General features: G+C 43.2%; 1 protein-coding gene across 13 annotated transcripts in view; it reads left to right on the top strand.

The window, feature by feature from the left end:
- Positions 1-19,766, top strand: part of RALGPS1 (Ral GEF with PH domain and SH3 binding motif 1) — a 330,788-nt gene that overhangs the window by 173,280 nt on the left and 137,742 nt on the right. For all 13 annotated transcript variants that reach the window (XM_066256190.1, XM_066256189.1, XM_066256181.1 and 10 more), the window contains one exon: positions 9,886-10,012. In XM_066256190.1, coding sequence (XP_066112287.1) covers positions 9,886-10,012 — 127 coding nt within the window. The remainder of the gene's footprint in view (positions 1-9,885; positions 10,013-19,766) is intronic.

The raw sequence follows: 19,766 nt of genomic DNA, 5'->3' as shown, positions 1-19,766 counted from the left end.
TCTCAGAAGTTTCCAACCGTGAGTTCTGCTGACATTGCCACCCTCATCTTTCTTGACAGTGTCACAACATTGGATGCTGTTCATCATTCTCTTCTTGAAAAATCTTTTCACTTGGCTCTGTTCCCTTCCTGCCTTCTGTCAGCCGCTCCTCCCTGACTGCTTTTGTTCCCCCTGCCCACTGGATGTAAGTGTTCTGGAGGCTCTGACCCCAGTTTCCACCCTCAATCCATTTCCCACCCTTGGGGATGTCACCAGCTTGGAGAATTTCAGCCCTCCCCTCTCGCTGCAGTGATGGCTACCTCCTCGGCCCAGGGCCCGCATTCCCACGCCTGCTCCACGGAGCCCTCTGCTCACGTGTTCCTTTGACAGCTCACAACTTGGCATGTCTGAAATCCAACTTTGGTTTCCAGGAAGTGATGGTGAGTGCCAGAGGCCTCTCTTAGCAGACTGTGGCTTGGACTTTGAGGCAATATGGCAGACTGAGCTGAGGAGGAGTAAGTTTCTCCCTCCCAGTTGCCTGCTCCGAAGACACAAACACAAATAAACATTGGATAGAATATAACCAAATTAAAACCCAGGAAGCAAAGCTGAGCCAGGAGCTAAGAAAGGGAAGCCCCTATGTGATAGGAATAAAGAATGCTCTCAGAGTCAGCACAGTGAACAGTCAACCGCGAAGGCCTTTGCACCGGTGGCTAGGGTCTAATCCCTGCATGGGGAGGAGAGTTCAGGCTCAGACCTATATACATGGGGGCTGGAGTTCAGCTACCTGTAGAAATCAGAGGGGCATCAATGTCACCCCATCAGAAAATTTCTGTGCATCCTGGGGTGTCCCCAAGGAAGCATGAATGAAAAATGTCACCTTTGAGAAACTGTTGCCCAACCTGTATCTCAGGTGATGATGGGGTCAGAGTCCCACATGACCTGAATTCTTGGATTGGTGTGGGATGCCAAGCCAAGAAATAAGGGGCACTGTCCCATGGAGATGAAGGATATGAACTCTTGAAACATACATCTTGGCTCAGCCTTGGATCTGCCTCTTAGGTAAGGGTTAACTGAGTAAATACATAAAAAGGTGTTTAGAGTGATGCCGGTCGTATAGTAAGGGCTAGATCTTTAGCTACTACTGCTCAGCTGTTATTATTATTAGTAGTAGTACTAGTATTATTTTCTAATCTTCCTGACTATTCTCAAATATGCTGGCAGAGGCTGCCATCCCCGTAAGCCAGGCTCTTTTATTTATGACCTGATGTCATTGTCATCTTCTGGGTGGTCTCCTTGCTGCCCACCCCTACTGCAGTGATTGCCCCAAAGCAGAGCTCAGTGATTGCACCTCCCTGGTTAAAGACAGTTTGGGCACTCCCATGCCCTGCTTGGCTGGGGCAGTCTGTGCTCCCCACCCCTCCAGACTGGGCTGTTCTGATAGCACCTTTCTGAGGCAGCTCGTTTTCATCTGTCATTTGAATTCCATTTCACCACCTCTACTTTTATGATAGTAATATTTTGCCTGCCAGTTTTTAACCATTTGGATTTCTAACTCTAGACTTCAGTGATCCTGTAGAGTTAGAGTAAGGAAAGATACTGAACTTGGATGAAAGAGAGGATCAATGTGTCTCAGTGGATGTTTTGAGAGAATCTTGTGTTGGGGAGTGTGGTGCTGATGACAGTTTATAGGGAGTGAGCATCTTGCAGACTCAGAGGACATAGTAGAGGCGTTCTGGCAATGGCAGCAGATACCAAAGGTTTCATACCTATTTCACCTCTACTTCCTGATGCTAAAAGACAAATCATAAGCCTTCCAGCTATGGCCAGTGGAGCACCTGCTACCACCAGCAACATAGCCACCCAGCGCCGCCAGGTACGTGCAGAAGAGAAGCAAGAGTTGACTAGAGGAATTTCCTACTCCAACCTGCCCACAATCAGTCATTCTTTCCCCTTTGATTAGTATTTGCTGTCCATGTTTAGCTACTTATGATTGGATCCCTGTTTGCAAGTTGAGTTGAAGTATCCGGAAAAGTAGACTAAGCAGTCAAAATGGTCATCATGGCCTGACCTGTGGTGGCGCAGTGGATAAAGCGTCGACCTGGAAATGCTGAGGTCGCCGGTTCGAAACCCTGGGCTTGCCTGGTCAAGGCACATATGGGAGTTGATGCTTCCAGCTCCTCCCCCCTTCTCTCTCTTTCTCTCCTCTCTCTCTCTCTCTCTCCCTCTCCGCTCTAAAATGAATAAATAAATAAAAAAAATTAAAAGAAAAGAAAAGAAAAAAAAAAGCCTGACCAGCTGGTGGCGCAGTGGATAGAGTGTCGGACTGGGATGTGGAGGACCCAGGTTCAAGACCCTGAGGTCGCCAGCTTGAGCGTGGGCTCATCTGGTTTGAGCAAAAGCTCACCAGCTTGGACCCAAGGTCGCTGGCTCGAGCAAGGGGTTACTCGGTCTGCTGAAGGCCCACGGTCAAGGCACATATGAGAAAGCAATCAATGAACAACTAAGGTGTCACAACGAATAACTAATGATTGATGCTTCTCATTTCTCTCCGTTCCTGTCTGTCTGTCCCTATCTATCCCTCTCTCTGTCTCTGTAAAAAAAAAAAAAAAAAAAAAAGGTCATCATATGTCCCCGGTATCCAAATGACCTCATCAAAAGCATACTTTGCCAAATGGTGAATTTCCATCTCTCTTACCTTTCTGGTCTTGTTCAAAGCAACACTTGCCTATGCATCTGCTAAACTGCTGCTTCTTTGAGCATCACTGTGTGCTCCTACCTCCAGGCCACAGTTTGCACTTTCTTTGGCCTCTGGGTCCTCTCCAGCCCCATCTCTGCTGGTTGAAATTCTTCAACACTTGTTTCCCGGACTGCCTCTTCCTGACGTTCCTCCTTTGCATAATATAGTTTGTTCTTTCCTTCTAGAACCCTCTCCCAGTGTTGCTGACCCTTCCTTGCCTTAGCTATGCCTTTTCATTGCGCAGCCATGTTGTACAAATAGGGATACCCATTTGGCACTCGACTCTTCACCCACCCAGACCAGCTCTGGACCCAGGGTGGGCCCTCGGCAAACTTCTGTTCATGGACCAATCTTAGTCTCCTGGCTCTGCTCTTGGGGCTTTGCGGGAATGTCTCCTGGGGGTGCTGTGAGTGGAATTTTAAAAAATTAGCAATTTTTATTGGAAACACCTGATAATTGTCATATGATTATATATTCTATATGTATATTTGTGAATGTATGTCTATGTATATATGTGTGTGTGTGTGTGTGCACGTAAACTGTTAAAGGATATTTTTAAAAGGTAAATCATGACTCATACAAATAGAAAATGAATACTTGTCAAAATTTTTATTTAACTTATTAATTAGTGAAAGAACCAATAAGATATTACAACTGGATCAAAACAGAACTCAGAGCACTTACTATACCTTTATAGTTAAATAAAGAATGCTAAAATAATTTTTTAAATGGATACAAAACTTGTCAGTATTCCCAAGGTATTCAATGACAGAATTTCCCTTTCTATGGACAAGGATTATTTGCATTATTTGTACAGAGTTTAAAGTAGTCTTAGTCAAAGACAAATAATAGACAGCTAGCTGGGACACCTGCTAAATTTCAAAGTCATATTTTTTAATGTTATTTCTGACCCTCTCCATTGCATCTAATATTTGCATTAGATATACGACTTTGTAGCTTATTTTTCAGAAACTGATAATTTGTACCTAAAGAGGTGAAAATTACCTTTTTTAAGTGTCCCAGTTTCATTCCTTACTCATTCCACACTCAGCCTGTTGAATCCATTGGTCCATAGATTAGCCACAGCACTAAAAATTCTTTTCATATCACCAGTAGACACTGGAATTAAAGTAGAATTTTAAGCCAGTTTTACATATTTGGAGCAGCAGGCTCTTTGTTGAAAAACATTTCCACATATCAAGAAATGTTATTCTATCAAGGGAACAGGACAAGATACCAACGTCCTCATAAAGAGGATTTAGAGGGACTTTTATTTTTTCCTCCTTGGAGACTTTCCAGATTTGAATTATTTACTAGAAAAGGGGGATTTTCGGCCTGACCTGTGATGATGCAGTGGATAAAGTGTTGACCTGGAAATGCTGAGGTTGCTGGTTCGAAACCCTGGGCTTGCCTGGTCAAGGCACATATGGGAGTTGATGCTTCCTGCTCCTCCCCCTCTTCTATCTCTATTTCTCTCTTCTCTCTCCCTCTCTCTCTCCTTTCTAAAATGAATAAATAAAATAAAATTAAAAAAAGAAAAGGGGGATTTTCATTATTAGTCAAATACAAATCCACATACAGGCTCTAGGAGTATGATAAGGGAAATTTCCCAATGCAATACACTTCTCAGGTATTTGATCAAGATTTGTGGTCTTCCTGGCTTTCAGCCCTGTGGTTTACAAGTCCTGTTTGTCCCTGGCAGCTGACACCTGGCACCGTGAAAATTATTTAAAATCAATATGCAAGGGTTGATTTTTGCCTTGTAATTTTAGTTCACTTTCATTTGTGGTTATAGCCCCATTCTCAACCCTAATGTTGTCTATTTTTGCTTTTTGTCTTATTTGTAGAATTTTTACCTGTTTTGTTGATATTTTATGAAAATTAGTTCTTGGGTTTAATTATCATTTCTATAGGTTTGATATTTAGTTTTTTTCTTAACATATCAATTTCTGATTTTATCTATTAATCAATTTCTTATTTCCCCACCCCCATTTTTCTAGCTTCTTAAGTTGAATATTTAGTTGATTTATATTCTTAATTGTTTAGTTATAAAATAGTTTAAAACCATGCATTTCCTCTTAGTACAGTTTTGGCCTTTCACACAGTTTAACAGATGTCATTTGCATTATTTGTGTTTTGTAAGTAATTCATAATCTTGGTGTTTTGCCCTTTTACCCAAGAATTATTGGAGTGTTCAAAATTGTCCTAGGAATTAGATTTTTTATGTTATTGTTAGTTTTCTCATTCTTTTATTCAACAAATATTCAGGCAGTGTTTCCTCTGTGTCGGAAGCCACCACAGATGCAGGGGACAGTAGAGTGAGTACAGCCAGCATGGCCACTGCCTTCGTGGGCTGCTTTATTAGCTGAGACACAGATGTAATCACACAATTAATTATAATCATGATCTTAACAAATATGGAAAAACATCTCCAGCCCCCCCAAATTTTTAAACTTCACTACAGGTGAAGTTGCCTGTTGTATTTTGTGAACTATTCCTCAAACTTATTTCCTTACCTCTTTTACTGAATATGAATGCTTTAGTATCTGACTCGCATAGGCAAATAATTTATTTTCTTGTATGTATTTCTAATGGTTTCTTCTGAGGCTTCCTGTAAACTCTAAAATCTAAAGGACACTCAATTCATATGAGGTTTTTAATTGCTCTACTTGTAATAAAACTTTAAAATGTGTATAAATAAATGAGTTATTTTTTGAATAAACAAACTGTATTTAAAAAAGTAAATTTTAAAAGAATTTTTACAGCATAATACATGCACATTAATTTTAACATTGAGTACTGAAAGGTTTAGTGAAACAACAAACATTCATCTTTCCATACCCCATTCCTTCCCCGGGGGCACCCACTTACCATTAATTAGCTGGTTCACTGGTGATTTCTGCCACATTCCACCAATGTGCTTTTGCTACAATTTCTTGATCCATAGACAGTATTTGGTGATTTCTTTGTATGCTAGATGTTGGTTTGGTTTTCCTCACTTCTCCTTATTCTTCGAACACATTCATGTTACTATGGTTAAATCACTTGTTAAATGAGTATTTAGTATTTTAATTACTAGGAATGTGTAAATATGGTTCTCTCTAGTGTAGTAAACTATTTTATGTGGATTTTCTGGAGTGCTGTTTAGTTTCTCTGGAATTCTTATTCTAGCTACCTTCTGTCTACCAGGTGTTACACACACACACACACACACACACACACCACTACCACCACCACCACCACCACTGCCGCCGCCACTGCTGACTCCTGAACAACACAAGTTTGACTAGCAGAGGTCCACTTACATGCAGATTTAAAAAAATTGATGAGCCCTAACTGGTTGGCTCAGTGGTAGAGCATCAGCCCAGCGTGTGGAAGCCCCAGGTTCGACTCCCGGTCAGGGCACACAGGAGAAGCTCCCATCTGCTTCTCCACCCCTTCCCCTCTTCTTCCTCTCTGTCTCTCTCTTCCCCTCCTGCAGCCAAGGCTCCATTGGAGCAAAGGTGGCCCGGGTGCTGAGGACGGCTCCATGGTCTCCACCTCAGGTGCTAGAATGGCTCCAGCAGCAACGGAGCAACACCCCAATGGGCAGAGCATCGCCCCCTAGTGGGTATGCCAGGAGGATCCCAGTTGGGTGCATGCAGGAGTCTGTCTGACTGCCTCCCTGCTTCTAGCTTTGGAAAAATACAAAAAATAAAAAAAAATTGATGCACACAGTTCAATTGACCTGCAAAATTCAAACCTGCATTGTACAAGGGTCAGCTGTACACACACACACACACACACACGCACACCTATACACACATATAAAATATTTTATCTATATCATTATATTTACTAGTATGTATTTTAATATTATATTTTAAATATAATATTTTATTAGATTTTTATATACTATATAAGCTCTTAAAATTATTTAATTAATTTATTATTATATATAATAAATATATCTTTTTCCAACAAATGTGTGGTCCTGTCAAGTTTTCTATGGCACCTTTTGTTTCTCTGGACACAACTCTTCCAGGATGTGTACCAGTCGTTCTTAAGGCCTGCTATTTATCCATCATCCCAGAAACTCCTTTTACTGCTTCTGTATCTGTCTGCTCTTTCCTGTATCGCGGATCTCCCTGTGTTTACTTTGTTCCTTTACTTTGCTAGAGGAACTCCTTAAGTAGTTTTCAAACACTTGACTGGAAAATAGATATTCTAAGTTTTTTCATGTCTTCTATCATCCTATGCATTATTATTGATAAATCTGATGTGACCCTGAAATTCATTTGTGGGCACAGAATGGAGCAGTCAAGTGAAGTGAATCAGATTCAGCGCTTCTGAATGTGTGTGTGTGTGTGTGTGTGTGCGCGCGCGCGCACGCAGGGTGAGGCATTGGTAGGGAGTACGTGTATAGAGGCAAGGCTCACAGAAGGAGGTGTGAGCTTGGTTTTCAATTCAGGAAGCATACAAATATGACTTCCTTTGGTTGTCTCACTCTGCCAGAAAACTCCAAGGATTGAGTCGAGGTCAAATCTGCAGAGCAATCTTCGGGGACATCCCCCAGGGCTCTCACCTCATATTGGCGGGGTCATATCCATGTTAGAACATAAACGAAATGCTGTTCATCTCTGTGGTGTCGTGCATAGAGGCACTTGACAAGCTAGACAGACAGGCTGAACGTAGAAGGGGACGAGGGCATCTTCCCACTGGGTCCAGAGAGCCAGTAGCATGAACATTGAATGCCAGCAAGGGTCAGCTGCAGTGAGCGTGAGGGTAACACCAGGATTTGTTTAACTGCTGGATGAACATGGGTGATTGCCAAAGAATTCAGTGGGGTTCTAAGTTGCATTAATAAACAGATGACCTCCCAGTCAAAGGTATGAGGGACCTGCTCAAGTTTACAATAGGGCAGTTCATAACTAGAGTACTGTATCTCTCTCTGATCTGGGTATATATTGTTCATTTATTGAATTTCTCATCCTTAAATGTTCATTTCAAATGCCTCTCTCTATATAGCTTTTCTTGACACTTCCCTTACTCATAATTTACTTATTATTTGTCTGGGTTCTTGGTCTCTGTGTATCTATCATGTTGCTATAACAGACATCTCTCTCCTCTGTGAATTGAGTTCCCCAAGGATACTCAGACAAGTAATCATGAACCTGAAACAGAGGCAATAGTCTTGGCTCCATCTTTGTCACTGGGCTTTTTAAGATGAGATGAGTTATATATTTCAGTGCTTTACAAACAGCAGATGGGAGATGGTGTTATTTCCTGAAGCAGCCATTGTCCCTAGCATCTGTGTAGTATCCCTACCCTGATATTTTCTGAATTTCTCAATAGGGAAAAACAAACTTGCTATTTCTTCTCTAACTTCTTCAGCTCTGGGACCTTCCTTTTAGCTTCTTCTTTCCCCTCTCCTCCTTGAAGTCCTTAAACTGCCACCACTCAGCCAGACCATTGCACAGCTGTATGCTCTGTGGCTCCGGAAGCTGAGGCTCAAGGAATTTGATAGGGCCAGCCCATGGCAACTCAGGCTCCCTGATGCACCAGACATGGCCTGAGCCTGGGATCTGCAGACCCAGGTCTTGGGAACTGCGCTACATTTGTTCCATAGTCATCTAAAGGGCTTAGCTCAGTACAAGGCCTGCTTTCCCTGATGCTGGACTTCCCTGGTCCTGTTCCACTCCTCTCTGCTGTTTGACGGGTCTGTGGAATGCTGGCCTGCTTCAGTCTGATGCATGTGGCAGGTCTGCTGCTGACCAGGTCCTTGCACAACTCATCGGGATCTCAGCACCAGACCTGACCAAGGATGCTCCAGCACTAAGGTCCCTCTCCATTCACACTCCTGTTCTCAGCCCTTGACCTACAATCCCAGAGGAGCCACGTGCTGTGCCAAAGGAGTGCTCTCCCAAATGACCCTCCCCCACAGCCTCTTTGTAAGCCTGTTCTCCCAGCATAGACTCCTCTCCTCAAAGCCATTTTATTCTAGTAGACTTGCTGCCATTTTCTGGCACTGGACCTCCATCTGGGACATACAGGATGGTCACAGCATTCAGGTTTCTATTCCTTTCTTTCTTCCAAAAAGCCTTTTTACACACATTGAACCATCCTTTTCCCTGATGACTAGCTTTACGTACCAAAGAGCTCAGTCATAAAGGATCTTGCTCCTCTAATCTCTGGGCTGTGGATATGAGCTCCTCCTGTATTTTCTTAACTAAGCCATCACCCAGATGACTGCATGTCGATTAAAAGCTTGGCTTCTTTTGATTAAAATATCATAGGCCCTGGCCGGTTGGCTCAGTGGTAGAGTGTCGGCCTGGTGTGTGGGAATCCTGGGTTCGATTCCCGGCCAGGGCACATAGGAGAAGTGCCCATCTGCTTCTCCACCCCTCCCTCTCTCCTTCCTCTCTGTCTCTCTCTTCCCCTCCCGCAACCAAGGCTCCATTGGAGCAAAGTTGGCCCCGGGTGCTGAGGATGGCTCTGTGGCCTCCGCCTCAGGTGCTAGAATGGCTCTGGTTGCAACAGAGCGACACCCCAGATGGGCAGAGCATCGCCCCCTGGTGGGCTTGCCGGGTGGACCCCAGTCCAGTGCATGCGGGAGTCTGTCTGGCTGCCTCCCTGTTTCCAACTTCAGGAAAAAAAAATATATCATAGCCAGTATAAATATGACACAGCCATAGACTAGAGGGAATCAGGGAGGATAGCCTAGACCGGAGAGACGGCCTGGCTAGGTACACAGCACACACAGGTGAATCGTGTGGGTTCCTGGGACCTTCAGCAATGGCAGAGATGTTGAGAGAGCAGGTAGCTGTGGACTCAGGTAAAGAAGCTGATGTAGCTCTGAATTACTCTGGGAAACTTAATTTGCTTTCTTCTCTGAGCTCCTTGCTGTTATAGAGTCTGTGTATCATGGAGGCAGGTGCTACGCAGGGGATTGTGGCATTATTTAGAGCAGTGGACTGGGTAGCTTCAGAGGATATCTTCCCAGTGTGACAGTTTGTGAAAAATAACAAATTAAGGCCACGAAACTTTCCATCTCTGCATGAAACTGTCTCTTAAAATCTTTAGCTGGGCTCAGGATTTGGCACACTGTGGACACGCACAACACAGTTTCTTCAGTGTATCCTTTTTCTTCAGTGTCTTTTGGTTTATTTCTCTTTTTCTCTCCCTAGCTTTTGAATCGAAAAGACAAGACCACCTTTGAGAAACTGGACTACTTGATGTCTAAAGAAGATAATTACAAGCGGACTCGGGAATATATCCGAAGCCTGAAGATGGTCCCCAGTATTCCCTATCTAGGTAGGTGTCTGAATTAGCTTATTATTTTAAGAAACCTGCTCAGTGCCAAAAGTAGATGTTTTTATAGCTTCTAGTTGAGAATTTTCCAGGAAGCAGCATGGGTGTGGATAAAGAGGTAATTAATTGGTTGGCTCCTTGGATTGAAACAGGTTGTTGATACTTCCCAAGGATGGGAGCCTTGATTAGGGTCTTAAAACAAGCGATATTCTGCTTCTCACACAGGTGACCTGTGAATCCCAACCCGCCCACCCTGCAGCCCAGAAAAGTCATAAGACTTAGTGGTGTAGGCACATCCTTCCTTCCTGAGGAAGCTCAGGCCCAGCCCCTCTGTTGTGGTTTTCTGGGTGTTATTCATATATTTTAGAAGACTTGTACCAAAAAAATTATAATAATGATTATTGAGTCTTCTGATTAGAAAGTAATATACATTTATTGTAAAGGATTAGGAAGAGAGGAAAGTTACTATAATTTGATATCCCACCTGAGATAGTCCTGTTTTGTTTCAGATCTTTTTATTCATTTGGGTGCATTTAAAATATAAATGGTTATTCTATTGTGTATATTTAATATTATTACCTGTGTTTCTATACTGTGACTCAAGCCCATCAAAATTTGCTCTCTAATATTGACATTTAAGTTGTTTCTACATTTTTCCTATTAAAGTTTTCCAATGAACATTCTTGTTGCAAAAATTTTCTGCATATAGTTATGATTATTACCTTTAAAATAAATTCCTGGAATTGTTATTATTGGGTCAAAATACAAGCAAAATTTTTTGCCTTTTCATGTATATTTTATAAAATACTTTCTATAGGTGTGGTAATAGCTTATATTTAATACTTTCATTGGGAAGAAATGAAATGACCTATTTTTCCCATATGCACAAATACTTTGTATTTTTACGTGCTTTTTTTTTTTTTTTTTAATCTTTGCCAATTTGCTAGGTGAAAAATGCTTCTTGTAGTTTGGGATTTAAGGTTATTCTAATTTTATAAAAATATGTTTCTATTGTTTTATGATCTGAACTAGTATTAACGACAAGGGAAATTCAGTTTTTATAGACGTGACCTCTGATATTTTCAGGAGTCTAGAACAATTTGCTGGAGATACATTTTTGACAACTTTTAAATTTCTTCCCCAAGGATTGTTTATTTAAGATTTTCTAATTCTCTTAAAGATGGTTTGGAATTCTTATTTTTAGTAGAAAATTGCCCATTTGTTTTAAGTTTTAAAAATGGTTTGTTTGTTTTTACCATAGAGTTTTCTGTGGTATTTTCTTAGAAATTTTAATCTATGTATGGTTATATTTGCTTTGTAGTCCTAATGGTTTAAAATTTTCTTTCTCTTTCTTTAATTTGCTTTGCCAGAGGTATGTCTGTTGGTCTTTCCAGAGAATTAGACTTTGTATTTGTTTATCAGTCACATTGTCTTCCTGCTTTCTAATTCACTGTATATTATCAGCCTGGGATGTGCTTTTCTCTTCGCACTATAACACCTCTGAAATTGGGATGCATCTTTCAATTGATGGTAACAAAGCATTGTCACAATGCTTAATTGGCAGCAGTTTTCCTTAGCAATATATAAAGTAATGGTGCGTCTTATAATAGACGGCATCCTAAATTGCATGAATATGGAATTTTTGCTTCTGTCTTTTATAATTCATTTCTGCTGCTTTACTTCAATTGTTGTTGTTTTTTTGTATCAATTTCTTCAGTTGAATTATTGGTTCATTTGTATATTATTCTTTCCACTTTAATTTGGAAAACAGTAAAGAATATACATTTTCTTATAATTGCTGCTTCTGTTATAGCCTGCATGTCTTAATATATAGTATTCTCATGGATATTCTTTTAGTGTTCTGTAATTGTGCTTTCAATTTTTCTTTTATCCAAGTACTTTTTTAAGGTAGTATTTGTTTTGTTTTTTAATTTTCACGTCTGTGGGGTTTTTTTAAGTGGCCTCTTTGAGATATAATTTATGTATCATCCATGTAGAGTGTACAGTTCAGTGGTTTTTAGTATTTTCACCGAGTTGTGCAACCATCAGCACATTTTGGACGTTTTTCATCACTCCAGAGAGAAAGCCTACATCCATTAATAGTCACTTCCTTTTTTTCTAGCCACCCTGCTCTTCACTCACCTATCCTCAGCCCGAGGCAGCCACTAAATATACTTTCTGTCTCCATAGGTTTGCTTATTCTGGACATTTCGTATAAATTGAATCTACAGTATGTGGTGTTTTACAACTGGCTTTATTCCCTTAGCATCATGTTTTAAAGGTTCATCCATGTTGGAGCACGATCAATACTTTATTTCTTCTAACCGCCAAGTAATATTCCATTGTACAGATACACCACATTTTATTCATTCATTCATCATTTGATGTACACGTGGGTGGTTTCATTTTTTGGCTATTATGCATAACACTGCTATAAATGTCTTTGGCTTTTAAAAATATGGTCTTTTTTTTTTTTTTTTGTATTTTTCTGAAGCTGGAAACGGGGAGAGATAGTCAAACAGACTCCCGCATGCGCCCGACCGGGATCTACCCGGCACGCCCACCAGGGGGCGACGCTCTGCCCACCAGGGGGCGATGCTCTGCCCCTTCCGGGGCATCGCTCTTTTGCGACCAGAGCCACTCTAGCGCCTGGGGCAGAGGCCAAGAAGCCATCCCCAGCGCCCGGGCCATCTTTGCTCCATTGGAGCCTCGCTGCGGGAGGGGAAGAGAGAGACAGAGGGGGAGGGGTGAAGAAGCAGATAGGCGCTTCTCCTGTGTGCCCTGGCTGGGAATCGAACCCGGGACCTCTGCACGCCAGGCCGACGCTCTACCACTGAGCCAACCGGCCAGGGCTAAAAATATGGTCTTTATTCTAACTTTATTACATTGGTTTAGAATACATAACACACAATGTATATGCTTTTTAGGTTTTTAAAAATGCCTGAGATTTGTTTTGTGTGTTAATTTAAGATCAGTTTTTATAAATGTTTCCTGGGTGCTAGATAAGAAGGTGTAATTTCTCAAATTACTCTATAATTACTAAATTATAACAGTCAAACTATTGATTTTTAATGACTTGGTCTAAAGACAGGAATATGTTGGAACCCCTTTGCCCTACATTATTTAGTTTATAGAAGTTTATAAAGTTTGTCGATTCATTTCCAAGTGTCTCCTACAAAGTGATCTTGATTACACTTATTTGCTTTTATTTCTTTGAGATGTTTGTCTGTGAAATGTTTTATTTTTCTTTTGCATTTATTTTATAAATCTTTTACTATATTTTAGATTTTAATACAGTGTATTTTAAATTGCTTTGTTTTATGAGTGATCCTTGAAAACAGCATTTGTTTGGACCCAATATGGATATATAGTAATAGGGGAGAAAATGTCTCACATTACTTAGTCTTAAACCATATTATTGGATTGAATATCATCCTGGGTTTTCTTATTTTCTTATTTTCTCATCCTTTCCCGTCTCCTCTTACGGCTGGCTGTAATCTGCAACATGTGTCTACTTGGTGACTGGCAAATCCCCTTCTTGGAACACAGATGGAGGGCAGGTTGATGTGCATAGCTCCCAAGCCCATGCCCACTTTGCCAGAGGCTAATCAATTGAGGTTGATCGTATCAGGGTGAGGGCTGCAGGTGCTCCAGGATCGTTAAGGATGGCCTCGTTTATAAGAAGGATCACGAGAGCTGCCATGTGTTGTCTGCTTTCTCTGTGCCTGGCACTTTTCTAGGTATTTTAATATATTATTGCAGTGAATACTCATAGTAGCCTTGTGGATAAGCAGGTGCTGAGAGGTTGCCCAGGGTCACATAAGTGGAAAGTGGCAAAGCCAGAACTCAGCCCAGATGGTCTGGCATTAAGCCCAAAGCTTTTGACACTGCCCTCTCCTGACTCCCCACCTCTACTGTCCAGGTCATTATTCTCCTACTCCTTTCTTGGAGTTGTCACCTGTACATCTTCTGCCTTTTATGACTTGTGGATGGCCTCCATTGGGCACTGTATGAAGTGGGATGAATTGTGTTACTCTCTGTGCTTGGACCACAAAGTGGTGCTGTCTTGGGTTGCCACAGGCATTAGTCACTGGGTCTCAGCCAAGGGCAAACTGATCCAGTACCATCTCCCCTTTCTGACCCATGTCTCTTGTCGTCTGACCAAGCATATGCCCCCAGATACTCCCACTGCAGATGAGTCCCGCCCTCAGGCCGTTGACTAGCAGCCTCTGTGCATCCCCACAGAAGCTCTCAGATGTGCAGTGGACACATGGCTGTGCTGGCCCTGAGGCCCCTTGCCATTGCATGTCTGGACAGACTCAGCCCTCCTTGTCCCAGATAACCTCATCTCAGCTGCCTTCTTGTGGCAGGTGCTTCCTGAGAGGCTCCATGGAGGCCGCATTCTCCTATAAGGCCCCTGCTTCAAAGCCAGCCCAGCTTAACTGCCTTCTGCGGTCCCTTCAGCCTTACAGTGACTTTCCTATCCCCTTAGACCAGTGGGACGCATTTCTTGTGCTCATATCAGAACCACTCCTGACAAATACAGGAGTCATAGCTGCAGCACGATCCATTCTGGGTCTGAGTGGGGCGTCCATCCCGAGGGCAGCTCTGGGCTCCACCAGCACACTGGCAGCCATGGACAGGAGCTGCACAATCCAGCTTGTGTTTTCAGTACTGGAGTCTCTTGAAAAACCAACCTGTCCTGGGAATGAATTTGTTTATCAAAAGAGGAACTGTTACATAATTCCTGGAAAGTACAATATAGGGAAAAAATGTCTAAAACCATTCTTTTTTTCCCTTGGCAAAATCCTCACTGTAGGACTTTCCCTGGGGGAGAGGGAGTTAGTCTCTGGGAGCAGCTTCAGGTTGGTCCCTGGTATTTCCAGCTGCTTTGTGAGTTCTATTGCTTGAAACCTTGAATGCTGCTTTAGCACTTATTTGCCTCTAGGAGCAAGTGTGAGTTTAACTTTGTGATGATTCTACCAAACTTCTGTGGATGGGTCTATGCTAACTGGCTTTCTGGGACTTTTCACATGTGTGTCTCTTTCTCTGTGTAAAGATACCCTCACATAGTACTAGCAGTGGTTATTAACTTGTGGCAGTGTACTCCAAACCCTTTAAATGTAAATTTTGTGCATTGAAAGCTTTGGTACACTGAGTTCTCATGAAATATTATTTAAAAAACACTGAGGGAAAAACTACATTTAAAAAATAAGACTCTCTTTGTATCAAAACTTTCTTTTCAATTATTTCAAAATGTAAAAATAGTGGTGGGAAATAGGTCACAGCTTAATTTAATCTGATGGCAACTTGTAAATGCCTAGTTCGGACTGAAATGATAACAAAAGCAGGCAGAGAGCTGTGAAGAATGGCTACACCATCTATTTCTAAATAGCTTTATTGACTTAGAAAATGTTTGGTTTTCACCACCTATAATTCCCTCCAGGAAACAGCTAAATAAAATTAAGGAATGTAATGGATTTTAAAAGGTTTAGAGCTGATTCTAAAAGTAACTATAGGCAGTGTGAAAAATTATGAGCTCTCAAGGATTAAAAATTAGGCATTCTGACAGTTCTGAATAGTAAGAGAACACTTAGACACTCTTGGTAAATTTACTCAGACTTCAATATGTGAAGTAAATTTCTAGAACCTAAGCTATTCCTTCAAATAAGCAAACCCTTCCTAACATTTAAAGAAACTAAGCCTTTATTTTCAAAGATGAAGGTTAAAATAAAAGCAAATTGGCCCTGGACTCAGTGGTAGAGCATCAGACCAGCTTTGATTCCTGGTCAAGGCACACAGGAGAGGCAACTGTCTGTTTCCACACCCTTCTCCCTCCCCCTTCTCTCTCTCTCTCTCTTTCTCTTTCTCACTCTTCCCTGCAGCCATGGCTCAATTGGTTCGAGCTCATAGGCCCCAGACACCAAGGATGGCTCCATGGAGTCTCCACCTCAGGTACTAAAAATAGCTCAGTTGTGAGCATGGCCCCAGATAGGCAGAACATCGGCCCCAGATGGGGGTTGCTGGGTGGATTATGGTCAGGGCACATATGGAAGTCTGTCTCTCTATCTCCCCTCCTCTCACCCGGAAAAGAAGAAAAATAAATAAATAGATAAATAAATAAATGAAGGCAGGCAAGTAATTTCTGAGTACAAAATAAACAGACCTAAACTGTTGTATTTCTAAAAGAACTTTAGAAACAGAAGTGGTCATTGGCCCCAAAGAAGTATTTGCACTGATGCCCCAAAACTCTCAGAACAACAAGGTGAGTGAGAGGCTCCTTGGAACCAAGGGCAACATGCCCTCTGCAAGGTGAAGGGGGTCTGCACGGCTGGCATAACCAAGGGCAACATGCCCTCTGCAAGGTGAAGGGGGTCTGCACGGCTGGTATAACCAAGGGCAACATGCCCTCTGCAAGGTGAAGGGGGTCTGCACGGCTGGTATAACCAAGGGCAACATGCCCTCTGCAAGGTGAAGGGGGTCTGCACGGCTGGCATCAGGTGGCCAGCAGGCATTCCATCAGAGGGTGGGCTCCCCAGACACCATTTTTGCTCTGGGGGAGCTCACATCCCAGAGCTGATCACAGGCAGTGAACAAGAAACCACAAGGGAGCCACGCACAATGAATGGAAAGGCAAAGGAGTAAATAAAGGGGAACCCGACCCAGTATGGGGGACCAGGGAGGGCTTTCTGGAGGGAAGCCCTAAAGGAGGAATAAGCAGGGTGAAGGGTGGGAGGCAAGCATGCCAGACAAAGACAGCCGCTTGTGCAAGAGCCTTCAACTGGGGAAAAACATGTTTGTTGGAAAAACTGGCTGGAGAGTAGAGAGTGAGGGGGAGAGTGTCATGAGAAACAGCTGGAATGGAAGAGAGGGATGAGGTTGCCTGGGGCCTAGACACTCAGTGCAGGGAGATTGGGCTCTGACCCCACGAAGAGCAGTTGGGAACCATGGAGCAAGGGCATAACCAGCTTGGATTTGCATTTGACACAAGTTACTTTGCCTACAGCATGTGGATGGCTTTGAGGAGGTCAGGCTGGAGGAGAGAAGACCAGCTGGGGGACCATGCAGAAGCCTGTGGCGAATCACTGTATTTCAGAAATGGCTTGGGTGGGGAGCCCTTTAAAAACACTTCATTTTAGAGCTAAGCCTTGGAAAGACATAAAACAGCTGTCAGTGAGCAGGTCCCTTCCACCTGATGGAGGCACACAGCATTCCCCTGTACTTGGGCTTTGAGAACCAATGTGCACATTTGAGTGGTGGGCCCCTGAGGGCAGAGATGAAAGGGCAAGCACAGTGCTTTTGGTCTGCTCCAGAGGCAGGAGGCACTGAGCTGATGGATGCCGCCAGCACTTCCGCTTCCCAGAATGTTGATCAGAGTGGCTGTTGCCTCTTTGGTGGGGGCCATCAGTACCCCAGGGCCAAGTCTGATGGCCCTCAATTCTCCCAAGTCAGGGTTACTACATGTTATCCAGCTGTCCCCAAGTTTGCCAACATTAAGGATAATCCTTTCCTTTAATGCCCAAGTGAAAAATTCCATTCCACATGCAGTAAATACAGCCCCTCACTTGGTTCCCCACTCCACGTGTTTCCAAGGATCCCCGAGGAATACTCATTTGTTCCACAGATTCATCCTGGTGGCTGCACGGTGCCTCAGCCAGCTGCCTGGCCCCAAACCTCTGGTCCCTCCCTCCAGTCATCTCCTGCCTTTCCTAAGCAGTCTCTCCAGCTGGACCTGTGTGGAGGCAGGCTCCTCCTTCCTTCGCTGGGGAAGCCCAGCTTCGGGATGGGGAAGGGAATGACAGCGCCACAGAGAGGAGCCTGCAGGAGCCTGCAGGAGCTGGAGCCTGCAGTCTGCACTGTCTGCTCTGGAGTCCATGGGCCATGCCTTTTCCTGTTTGCCAGATGGCCACATGCTTCAGGAGCCGACCTGTTGCCCTCCCTCCCCTCACCCAGAACCTTGATCAAGTTTCCCCTTCTCCAAATCGATGCATCTTCCCTCTCTGGGGCCCAGCCAGCAGGGAAAAACTGCCCTCTTACTCATTTCAAACAAGCTTCTCAATCAACAGAATAATCACCAAGGCACACCCCCACCCCAGATGGAGGAAGGCTTTCCCATTATTCTGTGTAGTGGTCAGCTGTGTATTATCTTACATTTCTTCCTTCTGCCTTTACTTTGCAATCTCAGGATTTGTTACCTTAAAACTGAAGATTTCAGTCTTGCTTCTGAGACTGGGACTTCACAGTCTTGCTCAATTTTTTCAAAAACCAAATGGATGTTATTAAAATTCCCATTATGTGAATAAAAAAAACACCCAACAATTTGACTTATGACTTACCCGATGTCATATGCCAGGTGGATACCAAGTTTAACTCAAGATCTCATGTTCTGGCTGGGGTCCGATTAGGCCTTAATTTATGCAACCCTCATTTAAGATTGTGTCTCCATGGAGAGAAACGGTACGGGAGGAAAACACAGCCGGGAAGGGTGGTTTCCTGCAACCTTCGCTGCCTAGAGCTGAGCACCTTGTCACGTTTGTCCCTTTGGGGCACCGGGAGGACTTAAAGCCAGCTTTTCTCTGGGTCAAGAAGTTTTGTCTGATCCCCCAAAAGGAGGTAAGAGCACAGCCCGTTTTGTTCAAGGTGAAGTGTGTTTTCTAAACAGAAATATCAGGACGACTGCTCTCTTTGACCTTTGTTTTAGTCTTTGGATTTCTAATTAGAAGCTAACAGCAATAATAATGGCCACAACTCACATTTATTCTTTCACCATGTGGAAGCTGAGCGCTTGACTCCCATTCTCTCATTTCATCCTCCCACCACTCCTTCCTCTGAGGGAGACACTGTTTTTTAACTTATTTTACAGCTGCAGAAACTAAACAAGACCTATCCTGAAACCCAGGTCTGACCCAAGTGCCCAACCACTAACCTTAGGCAATGCGGGATGTTCCCTCCAACAGGCCTTCCCCTCTGGGGAAACCAGGACAGTGGGCTGAGAGGAGGAATGTCTCCAGGGACTTTCCTATATGGAACTGGGGCTTGAGATGGGCACCAAAGGCCCAACCAGGGTTAGCTAGCCCTAAGAAAGAAAAGGGTTGGGTTGAAGAAAGGACTAGTGGCTTTCTCCATTCTCCAGGTCTCTCTGGAGCCAATGGGACATCTCCTTGCACTGTTTTGTTGAGGGAGAATTTAGACAATGCCCTGAAAATCTAAAAGATTTTGTGTGGTAGATATCTTGTAAGATAGCCCCCTTTGGCCCCTAGCCCCTGATGTTCGTGTCCTGTGTAGTCTCTTTCCTTGAGTGTGGGCAGATCATATTGACTTGCTTCTAACATACAGAATGACAGAATTAACGGGATGTCACTTCTGAGACTGAGTTATAAAAAGACTGTGCCTTCTATGTTGAATCCTTTCTCTCTCTCTCTTGGATCACACAACCTAGGGGATTCCAGCTGCCAAGCCTTGGCAGTCCTGTGAAGAGGCCCTTGTAGCCAGGGCTTGGGACCTGCCAACAACCCCATGAGCAAGCTTAGAAGCAGACTACCTAGGTGGAGCGTTCGGATAAGATGGCCGCCCCAGCCAACAGCTTCACCTCATCACTTGAGATACCTTGAACCAGAGACATGAGCTAAGATCCATACAAATTCCTGACCCACAGAAACTGCAAAGATAATTATCTTGGTTGCAACAAAAAATTCTTGTTGCATCCACAAAAACAGGTGTTCTTACCTAATTTGAATGTGCTAATCTCAAATCTGAT

The sequence above is a fragment of the Saccopteryx bilineata genome, chromosome 2 (genome assembly GCF_036850765.1).
Source record: "Saccopteryx bilineata isolate mSacBil1 chromosome 2, mSacBil1_pri_phased_curated, whole genome shotgun sequence".
NCBI classification, from domain to species: Eukaryota; Metazoa; Chordata; class Mammalia; order Chiroptera; family Emballonuridae; genus Saccopteryx; species Saccopteryx bilineata.
This window is presented reverse-complemented; position numbering and strand designations above follow the sequence as displayed.